This window comes from Chanos chanos, chromosome 13, assembly GCF_902362185.1.
Source record: "Chanos chanos chromosome 13, fChaCha1.1, whole genome shotgun sequence".
NCBI lineage: Eukaryota > Metazoa > Chordata > Actinopteri > Gonorynchiformes > Chanidae > Chanos > Chanos chanos.
Window position 1 is genome coordinate 17957686 of NC_044507.1, and position 13558 is coordinate 17971243.

At 39.2% G+C, this 13558-nt stretch overlaps 3 protein-coding genes across 4 annotated transcripts; 2 read left to right on the forward strand and 1 right to left on the reverse strand.

Annotated features, from left to right (window-relative positions):
- Window positions 1–626: 626 nt before the first annotated feature.
- cdip1 (cell death-inducing p53 target 1) lies at window positions 627–7699 on the forward strand. 2 transcript variants are annotated; one of them, XM_030789908.1, is made up of 7 exons: window positions 627–731; window positions 1333–1407; window positions 2684–2738; window positions 3035–3191; window positions 4059–4217; window positions 4504–4780; window positions 4896–7699. In XM_030789908.1, the coding sequence occupies exons 4-7, from the start codon at window positions 3098–3100 to the stop codon at window positions 5005–5007; spliced, it is 642 nt and encodes a 213-aa protein (XP_030645768.1). In that variant the 5' UTR covers window positions 627–731; window positions 1333–1407; window positions 2684–2738; window positions 3035–3097; the 3' UTR covers window positions 5008–7699. The 2 variants fall into 2 exon arrangements, with proteins under 2 accessions (XP_030645768.1, XP_030645767.1); XM_030789907.1 differs by lacking the exon at window positions 1333–1407.
- A 339-nt stretch (window positions 7700–8038) lies between these two features.
- polr3k (polymerase (RNA) III (DNA directed) polypeptide K) lies at window positions 8039–9088 on the reverse strand. The gene is made up of 3 exons (XM_030789911.1): window positions 8892–9088; window positions 8626–8713; window positions 8039–8429 (listed from the first exon to the last, which is right to left on the reverse strand). The coding sequence occupies exons 1-3, from the start codon at window positions 9000–9002 to the stop codon at window positions 8302–8304; spliced, it is 327 nt and encodes a 108-aa protein (XP_030645771.1). The 5' UTR covers window positions 9003–9088; the 3' UTR covers window positions 8039–8301.
- Window positions 9089–9469: 381 nt separating this feature from the next.
- On the forward strand, window positions 9470–13208 carry snrnp25 (small nuclear ribonucleoprotein 25). Its single transcript, XM_030789909.1, has 6 exons — window positions 9470–9558; window positions 11313–11557; window positions 11701–11791; window positions 12325–12430; window positions 12544–12618; window positions 13030–13208. Exons 1-6 carry the CDS (start codon window positions 9555–9557, stop codon window positions 13085–13087), a joined length of 579 nt encoding a protein of 192 aa, XP_030645769.1. The 5' UTR covers window positions 9470–9554; the 3' UTR covers window positions 13088–13208.
- Window positions 13209–13558: the final 350 nt, after the last annotated feature.

Here is a 13558-nt window from a genome sequence, read left to right on the forward strand (position 1 = left end):
TAATGTGATTTGAGTCTAGCGCAGTTCATTGCCATAGAATAATTTAACAGAGTACTTGTTGAGACAACATATTGGTAATCTGGCCATTTTCTGGAATACGATTGGTGGCCAAATCCTGTTCATGCTCTCAACGAGACGAACAAATGCATTTTCTAATGCCAACTGTCTTAAATAATGAAAACTTACGAGTAAGAATGGATTCAGCAAATAGATTTGATATATTTCTGTGTAGTACATCCATGATCTGTGAGTGGTTTATTATGTGACCGGTCATTTTGCTAACACTTAATATAACTGATGTAATAAATAGTTTACCCTCAAACATAATTACTCGCAGCCTTGCAAGATTCACAGGTTTATGCAAATTCCGTGTGATGGATTAAGCGTACTTTGTAGATAGGGTTTTAGTTTACAGAGTAACTAAAGCAATGGAAAACTACAAGGTTAAAATATACAGGTTTAGAAGGCATCAGAACTTGAACAGGTCAGCTTGACCAAACACTCATTCAAAGTGAGCTGGAAATCCAAATGTCCCCACACAGCCCTTTGAACGTCTTTGTTACGTCAAATTCCTCCAATCAGCGACGTTGAGGCTCGCTGAGGAAAGAGATTGCTGGTTGCTTCTATCTACAGTCAGCGGCCTCTTCGCGAACAAGACCTGAGCAGCTGTCACTACGAAGTTAATCCACTGGAAATTGCATTCTTCTGTCAGCTTATTAAAAATTGACACGGTAATAGAGCATTATCGCATTTATGATGTTTGCATGAATTGTGACTTGATTACCACACGTTGCGAAACATTAGCAAGGCTAACGATACCATTATCAGTCTGACTGGCCTGGATATCTCGTTTCATCAGCTCTGAAGTTGGAAGAGCCAACTCACCAGTAGTCGTTTCCTCTCTATTTTAGCTTATGCCATTAGCTAGCTTATTTTAGCAACACGATTCTAACTTGGGTTAGGGACGTTGTCAGCTGTTAGCAGGTTGTATTTTTCATCGTTGACAACAATCGCTCATTCTGTAGACACAGTCAATCTTTGATGTGTCTGCAACTAGGGACCCCGAATTGTCGACTTGTTTGTTTACATCTTTGGCTAGGTAAATGCTAACTATAGCCATGCTAACCTGCTGTCTAGCAGTGACAGGAACCATGTAAAGTACTTAATCTTGCTACAGCTATCTACAAACCAGATCATTTAACAAGCTGTGCATTTAGGTTTTTCACTTTGTTCGTGTAACGTCGTCTGGTGTAGTCGCTTTGTATTTTTCTAATGAGACCGTTGATTCATCTGGCGTGACATAGAATGCTAACCAAACATTTTGTTTGACAGTGGCTGAAAACAGGCAGGTTGAAGCAGTGGTGAGAGCAAGGGGCTAACAGAACTGATCTGGGTTATGTATATTGCGTAAGTAATGAAGGATTGTTTGCTAGTTGACTAAAGGGATGTGTGTACAGTTGGATAACCAGAGCAGAGTGCAACTTCTAGAAGGCGCACTAGAATGACCTAGAATAGACACTTAAGAAAATACCGGGATTATGAGGGGCTGAACAGTAGCTAGTCAGCATGAGCAAATTGTTCATGTGTTTAGATGATGTGTTGCTGGTTGTTGACACCACGCCCATCGACAGGGAGGAAGGTGACGAAGCCCTCTCTTGTGACACTGATTCTCCTGGCATGTTATTCCTTCTGTCGGCGGTCGGGCTGTGGGTTGTTTTGGACTAGGCACGCTTTTTAATTTACGGTTATTGCTAGATCCATGTAGCGATGAAAGCGTACTTCATACTGCCCTCAAAAGTCTTTGTGTGAGTTTTCATAGTGCAAAGAGTAACGACAAAGCAATGCAGTTTGAACGAATGTTATACCAACTATTTTTTTTAATGATTCATGCACCCCTATCCATTTAAGGTACGTTTTATGAGTTTGTTTTTCCTGACCCGCGTAGAAACCGCAGAGTTCCTTGCAACTTTATTTTCACAGTTTAAGCCCCTTACCTGTTGGTTGTCACAAGCATAATTATTCAAGGTCACAACCACATAATTAGTGAAGGAAGTGTACCGAGGTTTTACTCTCGTCGTATGATATGTTGACATTTTTATGTAGAAACATGGTGACAAGTAAAGAGTCACCAACCTCCTACATTTTATATATGTTAATTTATTTGCTGGTGCAAGAGAGTCAAGCTGGTGCTTGCTTGTGTTTAATAGAAACATATCTTGAATGGATGAGCTTTTAAACACCACAAGAGGCCATAGCCTGTTCTAGGATCATGAATGTCTGGCACTTCTGTGACAGTTGGTATTGAGGGGTGTTCTGGTGTGTCACTAAACACTGTCAGAAGTATTGATTTGAATTCCTCTAATCAAATCTGTAAGGCTGGTTTCAAAGAAAGAGATTATGGTTACATAGTATTCTGAATGGAGATTCAGAATGTAATTTAATCCACATTGGCTGCCACAGTATTTGCCTGCGAAACCTTCACTTAGATTATGTTAAAAGAATCCCGGAGTTGTGCTGATGGTCAGTGTTTTGAGCTCTCATTGAGCCAGAGGCCTGTAATGTTACTGTCAGAGAATGAGGCTGCTTGATTGGGTGTTTATGCATTGTTTGCTCTGTGACTGTCCCTGTTTGCCAAAGCTGCAGATGAAGCCTATTAAATTCTACTCGCTTTGTTTCTCTTTAGTGGTACCTGGTCTTTATTTTGACTGTGGGAGAGCCTTGACTGGTGGAGCCAATAGGTAATAACTTTCCTCTCACCTTTCGATGTTTGTTTTTCCTATGCTTACTGTAAATGCAATGAATCTTATCAGTCAGGTCTCTCAACTTTTTGGTCTGTGGTGTTTTTGAATACAGGGCATGCATGCTGGACTGATTTTAAAAAGGAAATGTATGCACACACAAAGTTTTATGGAAGATAGATTTTGATGAATTTGACGTAAAACATTTTCCCAGCAACTGTTAAGTTTGATGTGCAGGTGTCACGTTGTCCTATGTGGGCACTTCTGAGTGAGTATCTGGTTCTCTGCTTGTACAGAGACACTGTGTGAGCCTCAAGGCAGGAACTCCCTTCCCAGGCCCCTGCTATCACAGATCCAAGATGTCCAGTGACCCTCCTCCACCCTATCCCGGAGGCCCTGGAGGCCCCAGTGCTCCTCTTATTGAGGAGAAGAATGGACAACCTCCAGTCTCTGGTAAGTTCACACAGTCATTTGTCTTTTGCTTTTTTTTATTGTTGTTGTTTTTTGTTGTTGTTGTTGTCTTTTTTTAGCTTGTTGTGTTTTTATGGGGTCAGTGTCTCTGAACTCTCTCCTCTGGGACCACTAACTGTTTCGCACAGTTTGTGTTGCTTGTGAAGTTGCACAATAAATCCAGGTTATCAAAGGCTTGATGATTGGTTGAATCAGAGGTGATGTAATCCTTTGTTAGGTAGAGCTTTCCTGTGGTTGGTGGTCCCCATGGGAGAGGCACAGAGTGCAGATCAATCTTTGAACTGAACCAGTTTCTTGTTGATAGCCAAGTGAGTTATAATGTACCGTCCACTGGTGCTGAATCATGGTGTAGGTGCCATCCAGTAGGAAACCAAGGAGACCCTGAATGAAGGCATTGTACACAAACTAGCCTCTTTTTCCTATCACGATCCTTCCAGTTGGCCCAAGTTATTCTCTGTAAGGAGACAGACTTGCTTGCAGACTTGCTTCTTATTCTCTGTGTCATACTGTCTTGTAGCATTGCTTTCAATTCAGTTAAACAAAAAAAGTTTTTGGCTCCTTTCTAAAACTAACAGAAGCTTTTTGTTTGATGTTAAACAGGGTAGTTAAGACAATGAGCCTTTAAAGAATACTGTCTAGTTAGCATCTGTCAAGCATTGATGTGATGTTTGTTATAAGATTAAATCTAATTATTATGTTGTTACACTTGGGATCAACTCTTTAGTGAGAACAGAAACTTCTGTGTCATGAGATCACTGATAGTTTCAAATGGATGAACGTCTGATGGACTTTGGATGGTGTGGAACATCAAAGCTAGAGTTTTAAAACTATTTTTTTTTTTTTTTTCAGTTCCTCCAGTTGGCTCTGCTCCTGTGACCACGGGTCCTCCACAAGGTCAGCCTTTGCCTCCAGACTACGGCCCTCCGCCCTATGAAGCCACCCTTCAGCCAGGCTTCATACCACCACACGTTCCAGGGGAGGGGCCAATGCCCATGCCACAACCACATGGTACAGTCCGATCCAGAGATAATGAGATACCTTAGACTAAACATTTTCTATGAAAAGCAAGGTCTAGCCAACATATATTTTATATAAAAAAGCAAGATCTAACTAGTATGCATTTGATATGAAAAGCAAAATCTAGCTAATATACTAATACACATGTTGTATGAAAAGCAAGAAGTTATACCAGCCTCCATGAACTAAAATGACTGATCTTGCTGTATAAATCAGACTTTGTAGAGGTGCGTTCTCAGACATTCAGACATGCTGTAAAATAATTGTGCACCTGCAGGTGGATACTACCCACCTCCACCCGGTCACTTTCCGCACATGATGCCGGGGCAGTTCGGTCCTGCTCCCACTCAGTTTGGACCTGCCATGGGTCACACGGCCACGGTGATAGCGCCCCCTGGCGCCGCCACCACGGTGACGGTGCTGCAGGGGGAGATGTTCCAGTCGGCGCCGGTGCAGACGGTGTGTCCGCACTGCCAGCAGGCTATCGTCACCCGCATCAGCCACGACGTGGGTCTCATGAACACGCTCTTCTGTCTCTTCTGTTTCTTCGTGGGGTGAGTTTGTCCTGAAGATCCATTTGGCACAAACCGGACGAGTTTTCCGATTTGTCTGTAAACAAATATTTACGAATATTTCTCTCTCTCTCTCTCTCTCTCTCTGATAATACAGGTGTGATCTAGGCTGCTGCTTGATTCCTTGTCTCATTGATGATCTCAAGGATGTGACGCACACCTGCCCGAACTGCAAGGGCTACATCTACACATACAAACGCATATGCTAACACTAACACACATTCACCAAGCCCTAAAATAGCTTATGTCCTAGGCTGGTTCAGCCTGTTTTCCATTATTTTGGCTCTGTCTTGTGCTTCAGTTTAGCCCCAGCTGCTATATTTTTTTTTTCTTTTTCTTTTCCTTGACAGTTGTCCATCACACTGTATATACTTACAGACTCATTCCTACTCCTGTGTATCTGTACAGACATCTAGTTTAGCTCTTGGCACCTCACAAAGGAAATAAATCAAGAATTACAAGACTTCAGTAAAATCAAACTATGAAAAGGGACAGCGAGTTAGACATTTTATATACATTTTTAGATACGACATTGACTATCATCTCAAATCTTTTGGGGGATGGAGTGGAACTTTTTTTTAAGTGAGCAAAATGGTTCAGTGGAAAAAAAAAAACAAAACAAAACAGGGACACTGTAGATAAGCTGTGAAAAAAGGTCACTTTATTTAGTTGAAATCATTTGTGAACTTTCTACCAGGTAGCAAAACCCAACAGGACTATTGCAGGGTCAGTATTTGTTTCTACTGTACTTATTTAAAATATTTTATGTTTTATTTTAACATGTTACTATAAAAGTTTCTCCACGGTTACAGGTCCAGATCAACGATTGAACCTTTTACATGTGTACCTCACAGTCATACCTGCTGTGTTTTGGCCTAACCTTTTTCAGATGTGATTAGGGTTGTCAGCTTGTGCTTGTCTGTTTGTTCGCTTGTTTGTTGCCCTCATGCAATTTGTCAGAGGTTGTTGGAAAAGGTTTTGCAGAAGTCATTGATTCTCATTGATCGTCGTGGCATAAACTAGCATACAGACACGCCCAACCTTAAAAATGGCCGCCGTGTACAGTTGACATGAAGTGATGTTCTATGTCTTGTCATCTCCTTGACTTTTACTAATAAACTAATCCATAGAGGGGTGTTCTGTACAGTATTGTTCCTGTAGTGATACTGCACCGAACACTTATTCAAACCAACAAAATCAAAATGTGAGCAAGTGTAATTAGTAGCTTGTGTCTGCTGCACTTTCTAGACGTGAATTCTTGAGGGTCTAAGTGATTTTGAGCCGTCAATGTTAACAGTTGGTATATGTTGTCAGTGAGTTGTTTGAAATGACAAAAATATGGAAATCTAGATCCATAAATAACTTTTACGCTCATGAAACGGAGGCTTGAGCTTAACAAGATACAACAAATAACAAGGAACTATCAGCTGCACTTTCAGGTTCTTCATTTGTTTACTTTATTATTATTTTTTTTTAATGGTTGCTTGAACGACGAGTACAAGGGCATATTTAGAGGAGGGACAGTCGACCTGAGCTAAGCTTTTGTTAGATTTAATCTCTCATTTTACCGTTAAAGAATTTGGTGGGTTGCGGTCACTCGGAGAAGACGGGGGCCACAGCGGCGGTTGTGCAAAGCCGCTTTGCTGGGAGGAATTCATCATCGTGATGAGACCCTCTGCATGACGTTGCCCTAATCTGCCGCAGTGCTTTCACTGGCCATATGTCCCGTCTGCGGCTGGGGCTCCTCTTGACTGGCAGTGTGCTGCTCTCTGTACTGAGGCCCCTTGGTACCACAAGCAGATTAACTGTTCGTTCGTTAAAGCTGTCTGCTGGTGTGTGGTGGGGATTTATAGGATAAGAGTCCTTTTTTTTTTTTTTTTTCCCCCCTCCGTCATGTTTGTTTTAGTTGTGTTACCTCAAGAAAAAAAAAAAACGCCTCATCTTAGTTCGTGTCGGAGAACTATGCTTAAGAATCGAATGAAGGATTTTTAGAATTTGAAATCACTGAAGCTGCTTGAAACTACCAGTTTGAAGATGCCGTTGGCTATCTGATTTTTGACTGACTTCGAGAAAACTAACTTTCATTTGTGGGATTCACCGAGTTTTCATGTTGAGACGGTAGTTTTGAAATGATATGGATTTGCTTAGTTCTCAGGCAGTAATTGATTTGCTGTCTTAGCCCTGAGTTATTTTTCTTTTTTTTCTTTTCTTTCACATATGCACTTTCAGAATCCGTATCTAAGAGTTAGTGCTTCGTGTTAGCGAACCTATACCGTCCACTTTGTTCCAGTACTATTCTTATGCATGATGTCCTATGCACTACAAATACAAGAGCTGAAGTAATTAAATAATCTGTCTTGGATCCAATATTCTCTCTTAAGACCATGGCATTCGATACAAAGACAAGTCCATTTGACTGAATCATTATTAATTACATTTTGTAGCTTACATCCCAAGTTTTACTTTTATCCTTATAAAAGACACCTCTCCTTTCATACAGACACCAGCATGACCATATTTTGAGGGAAAAAAAATACAAAACCATTTGGAATACCGCCATCTTAACAATGAAATATGACAGCTTGTATACTGATCTGCATGCCCATGTGGATTTAAGAGTAATTGCAAAGTCCAGGCTGGATCCCTTTAAGCTAATATGCTCTTTTGAGTCTTTTACATGCTTTGTTCAGTGGCTTGATGCAGTGCTGGGAAAAATACAATAGATGTAAAGCTTGTGTTAAAGGAATGCAGCAAATTTAGAACCATGACGTATAGGTAATTAGTGACATAATACATGTTACCCTTTAAAAAATGACAATGTGAAATATGTATGTAAAACAAATCATTCAAATTGGACTTGCATACAATATGGTTATTTTAACTATTAAAAAGCAAACCTTATTCACTGTGAGTGCTTTTTTTTTTAATTCAAATACCATTTTAGCACAAAAGAGACTTCTCAATCATAAAATAAAATGATATAAATAGTGAAAACATTACACTTTGTTTTGTGATGAATTCACATATGTATTAGAATATATTTTAAATCATTTAGCAAGTTAACTGAGTTTCTGTCCTCTTTTGGAAAATGAAACATAAATGCATAATCTTGCATAATGTAAGTTCATGTTTTCAGAAAACACACACACACACACATTGTAAATATCGCTGCATATGTTTGATTTCACAACTGAAAAAAAACTGATGGGGTCTCAGTTGAGCTGTGGGAACTCACATATGTACATAAATGATACAATGATTTTCATGTGGTGCACCACAAGCTTATTTGCATGAAAACAGTTTCCTCCTTCATTCATGTCATTTTCACTCTGGAAAAATCCCTAGCCCTACAGTCTCAGTAAAGTGTCCACCACAGTTAGAAATTTTCTGTGAGTGACATGCCTTAGCCCGGTCACCAGACCAGTGACGGAACCTTGAAAGTGACGACCTTACACAGAAAACACAGCTAGGTCGTAGGTAAGCAGAGAAGTTATAGAAACGGCTCAGTCTCTCCATCGATGACCACACTGTGGATTGCAGCACTTATAGAACGTGGTCATTGGTTCGTCTGCGGATCTCGTTTGTATCTGCATAAAATACGCCCTTGGATGTTCGCACTTTGGACAGGTTTCTAAAAGTAAAAGCAAATGAAAATGTATTAAAATTTGAACACAGCTGTCTTGGATTAAAACAAACAAGCAAACAAACAAGCAAACAACAAAAACAGTGTAGGATCATTCTCACATATCTACTCAGTACGCTGATAAGACACTAAGCGTGGTAAATATAATTCTGTAAACATCAATCATATACAAATAAACCAGTACCTGCAGTGGAATCCACGTTTTCCCAAGCCGCAGAGCCTCCAAGAACATCATCAACTTCTTTCAGTTTAGGATACTTTCTATAGTTTACCTACATGATAGTAAGTTCAGACAGCGTGTGTGACGAAACGGTAGCACATTCAAAATTATGTGCTGTATTTTTGCGCCAGAGAGAAGATATACATTTCTTAGCATAACAGTTAACCTCAATGAACGCTAGTATGACATTCAGTATTGTAATTAAATAAAACTATGATGACCCAACTTACCTTTCTCGTGATATTATGAATATAGGGACATGTGTTACAAGCGAATCTGTAGCATCTCTGACCCTCCTCTACAATCAACACATTTCCACAAGTTGGACAAAAAAGAAGCATTTTCAGTATTTCATCGGCGACTGTTAACTAATCTAAATTAAGTTCGTGTTTTCTATCAGGTTAACTGACTTGTTGACAAAAAGTGAAATCACTTCAACACCAGAATGAGCAACACGCAAAATCCCTCTGTACTGGTGTCCCACTTTTCTATGTTCGATCTGAAACAAAGACAAGTTGTTGGCAGACTTAAACATTCTCATCGTTAGCCCAGTACGGATGTAATTAAATGGCTTTGATTTTTGATGGTTTTCTTGGACTTTAGGTTGCAGAAAATAAGGAAAGCTCCTGGAAAACTCAAGAAAAGGGCTAATATAATTTAACAAAAGCGGAACAGTTAATTCTAAATTCCAAACAGTGTGTATCCGGTGCATTATATATGAGGGACAATCTAAACACCGAGCTCTAGGTCCCGGTAAACTCGTAGGTGAATGTGTAATGCGCTACTAATCTTTGTAATTTTCATGATCCTTGTATTGGGTTTTCATGTTCACTGCGTTCTCGTCTCGGAAATAACTCAGCGGATAGCTAAACAGCCAGTTGACGTTGTGATGAATGGGTGAGAGAACTTTTCACATTAATTGTCATCGTTTTCACGACAGTGTGGCGGCAAATAAAAGAATACTAGCCTATAAGACAGGTGTGGACTTTCTGTACATTTATCTTTAAAACACCCGAGCGTACTCCTATTGGGCTGCTACTAGACGTACAGAACAGCTTCTATCACTCATACAACATACTGTGCTTTCATGATTAACAGCATCACTACTCAAATGCATGCAAAGCACCAAAACCAAATGCCAGTCCCGATCGCTTGCCAAATACCGGTAGTTAAATTAATCGGGAACCAAAAGAGTGTATGTGTCACGATTTAGATGAATGACATTGAAAAGCTGCTGTATTTTGTGAGAAGCGATCTGACATTGAATTTTTTCTCTGTACAACCCCTGGCAAAAATTATGGAATCACCATACTTAGAGGATGTTCACCCAGCCTTTTTACTTCGTAGCATATAAATAAATCACAGATATGACACAAAACACTTTTTGTTAAATAGCTGAACATTCTGGCTTTGTGAAACATACCACCCCCCCCCCCCACCCCCACCCAATTGCAGTGAACTGTTGTAATTAATGGTGTATTTTCCGCTGATCAGGTAGAGGAAAGAATGATGGAATCATCAACAAAACAAACAAACACACAAACAAACAAAATCACAGTTTGTTTTTGTTGTTCCTCCTTGGGCTCTTATGATGGCCTGAACTCTTCGAGGCATGGACTTCACTAATGAAAAACAAGATTCTCCCTCAAGCTGGTTCCAACTTTCTCGAATAGCAGTTGGCAGATCAGCTTTGTGGGATGGAGCCTTGTCATGGACCATATTTTTTCATTCCCACCATAAAATTTCAGTCAGATTGAGACCTTAACTGTTTGCTGGCCATGTCATTGACTTGATATGCCTTTCCTGAAGAAATGCTTTCACACTCTTTGCTTTGTGGCAAGATGCAGTATCATCCTGAAAAATGACTTCATCATCACCAAACCTATTTTCTATTGATGGAATGAGAAAAGTGTCCAAAATTTCAATGTACCCCCTGTGCACCTTTTGCCACACTCCGTGTTGGACGTCCTTCATGAAGGAGTTTAATAATCATTTCCATTGTTTTAATTGACAGCTCTCTTGTTGGGGCCATGTTTCCTTTCAGTTAGGCAAGTCCAACACCTTGTGGTCTGCAAGCCTTCTCTTTTAACTGCAGACTAGTTTGCATTTTTAGACTTGTGCCAGTATTTGTTTCATAAATGCAAATTTCAAAGTGATTCCATCATTCTTTCCTCCACATTGAGTGAGTGCATAATTATTTCCTCTACTTGATCTAAAAAAAATGCCATTAATTAAAATAATTTAATTTGTTTGAGGTATGTTTCACAGAGCTGGAATGTTCAGTTATTAAACAAAAGTTGTTTTGTGTCATATCTGTGATTTGTTTATTTGCTACAAAGTAAAAAAGCTGGGTAAACAACCACTAAGTGTGATGATTCTGTAATTTTTGCCAGGGGTTGTATGTGCCCCATGTTTTAACCTAAGCAAACCACTAAACAAGCGTCACATACTGAAAGAAGCTTCAAACAGTATGCAGTGGTTAATTGCGTATTGTTACTCAAACTCCCGAGACGCATGTTAGGCTCAGGGTCATCTTAATTTTTTATAGGGAGATATTACAATATTTGAACTTTGTTTTGCAATACATGCAATACTTATATGTACAATGTGTTTGTTTTGATATCCTTTTTTTTTTTTTTTTACATATTCAGAAACAAGGCATTTGCCATCAAATGCTAATTCTTTGTTTGAAATGGATGAAGAAACAACCTCCCAAGAGCCACAAATAAAGGCTTTGGATGATTTCCCACCAGAGGAGAAAGACTTAGAGGAAGACGTGAAGGAGGAAGAAGAGGAAGACGAGGAGGCACTTCCACATTCTGAATTCCTGGACATCTTTGAGGAGGGACTTGCACGACTGGTGCAAGACCCTCTACTTTGTGACCTACCTATCCAGGTTTGTGACATCTGATTAAATGATAAATCACTTAATGAATAACGTCATCACATCATTCATTAAGGGCTACCCAGTGTCGTAGATGTTTGAATTTTCATTACATGGAAACTCCTTTAAGAGATCCATTACTTCTGCCGTTGTAGGTGACGTTGGAAGAGGTGAACTCACAGATTGCTTTGGAGTATGGTCAGGCTATGACTGTTCGTGTATGTAAGGCTGATGGAGAAATCATGCGTAAGTGCTGGTTCTTTAAGTCTGTGTCTTTCCTCAAACCTAATCTGTGAGCATAAATGTTTTCTTTTTTTCTTTTTTTTTTCTTTTTTGCATGTCTTTATGCTTCTGCAGAGTTATTCCTCACAGCAACTTGTGTCTATCAGCAGACTTTGTAGGCAATGTGTGCACTTGCCAAAATTTTCAGCTTTGTGTAGGGAGTCGGCCATTTCACACGAACACCGATAGGCTGACTGGCAAAACAGTGACCTTTCTCATTTCCGTGGTTGTAACGCTGCCACCCTGTGTGCAGAAATGTGTCAACTCGTTATGCAGAAAAGAGTGGAAAGTAACAAATCTTTGCATGCATTTGAGAGTTACTACATTATTTATATTTTTAACGCCTAAAATGTACAGGAATAAGCTAGGCTTGAGACAACTACCTGCTTAGCTAAAACACCCCCTTTAGCCCAAGAGTACACATTTACATTCCACTAATGTGTTAAATATTCCTTTGAAATTTTGAATTTGTTTGATTGTGATAAACTCTTCCTCAGCTATTGTGGTGGTACAACATGCTACTGTGCTGGATCTGAAGAAAGCCATCCGCAGATATATGGAGCTGAAACAGCAGCGTGAAGGAGGGGTCAAACACATCAGCTGGTAACTCTTTAAAAAGACCATTTGATCTATTCAGAATTACAGAGTTCATTTCGATCTGTTCTCTTAAATGCATCCCAAATGTTTTTTTTTTCCCCCATTCTCTCCTTGCATAGGAAATATGTGTGGAGAACATTTCACTTGGTCTTCAATGGCGAAAAACTAGAAGATGACAATTTAAAACTGAAAGAGTAAGTGTGAAACCATATTTGCATTGTTTACCACCAATAAACAAAGTAGATGCAGCGATAAACAAAGTACTCTTAATGTTATGCACCTGTGTTGTGAAATTTTCCCATTGCTTACTCCACAACCAATCTTAAGCCACATTCTTTAGCTGATCCTTACTTCTTTACAACTGGTGAAAGAGAACTGGATCAATCTCTGCAGTTTTATTAGCACAGAGGGCCTGGAGGAGTGAATCTGAACTGGGCCTCATTCATGTACATAACCCATATTATCTTACATTATTATATAATCTAAACAAAACTGGATTAGATGGTGGGTTGATTACTTCTGTAAACCTATACTAATGAGATATCATCTTGCTGATTCCTCTGTTGTGTTTCTGTCTTATGTTTTATTTATATTTGCATATACAGCTATGGGATCAGAAACAGAGATGAAGTTACATTCATGAAGAAACTGAGGAAGAAGTGAAATGGATTGTTTTTGAAAATACTGTCTAAGACTGTAGGTGTGTTGTGTTTGAGGACAAATGTGTTTGCACCAAAGTGTTCACTTGATCTATTTATGAGCAAAGTGTTAATCCATTTTTCTATTTTTGTGCAAAATGTATTCTTGTGTTTTACTCCTTTTAATAAATGTAGTTATGTGTGTATTCAGATGTGGTAATATTCAAAACATATCGCATCAGAGAGCCTATGTCCTCCTCTTGTTAACAGAGAAGGCAGGGTGGTTGTATTTGCAAGTATGCAAATATATATCTGCAAGTCTGCAATATGATGAGAACTTGCTTTTGTCAATACGTTCAGTCAAAATAAAAAGTGAATGGTTTATGTCTTTTTGTTATAATTCAAAGGGTTTTTGGTATTAATATCAAATTATTATTTAATTGGTATTCAATATGTTGCTCTATCAGTTTTCCAGTTCATATGCTACACATTTTTT

Bases quoted from the DNA above. Each gene is read 5' to 3' on its own strand.
- snrnp25 (XM_030789909.1), top strand. The intron at 11,558-11,700 runs GTTTGTGACATC...CTGCCGTTGTAG, and splicing joins TTTGTGACCTACCTATCCAG to GTGACGTTGGAAGAGGTGAA. The intron at 11,792-12,324 runs GTAAGTGCTGGT...ACTCTTCCTCAG, and splicing joins GGCTGATGGAGAAATCATGC to CTATTGTGGTGGTACAACAT.
- polr3k (XM_030789911.1), bottom strand. From the start codon at position 9,002: ATGCTTCTTTTTTGTCCAACTTGTGGAAATGTGTTGATTGTAGAGGAG. The intron at 8,714-8,891 runs GTAAGTTGGGTC...ACTATCATGTAG, and splicing joins TTCATAATATCACGAGAAAG to GTAAACTATAGAAAGTATCC. The intron at 8,430-8,625 runs GTACTGGTTTAT...TTTTACTTTTAG, and splicing joins AAACGTGGATTCCACTGCAG to AAACCTGTCCAAAGTGCGAA.
- cdip1 (XM_030789908.1), top strand. From the start codon at position 3,098: ATGTCCAGTGACCCTCCTCCACCCTATCCCGGAGGCCCTGGAGGCCCC. The intron at 3,192-4,058 runs GTAAGTTCACAC...TTTTTTTTTCAG, and splicing joins TGGACAACCTCCAGTCTCTG to TTCCTCCAGTTGGCTCTGCT. The intron at 4,218-4,503 runs GTACAGTCCGAT...GTGCACCTGCAG, and splicing joins GCCCATGCCACAACCACATG to GTGGATACTACCCACCTCCA.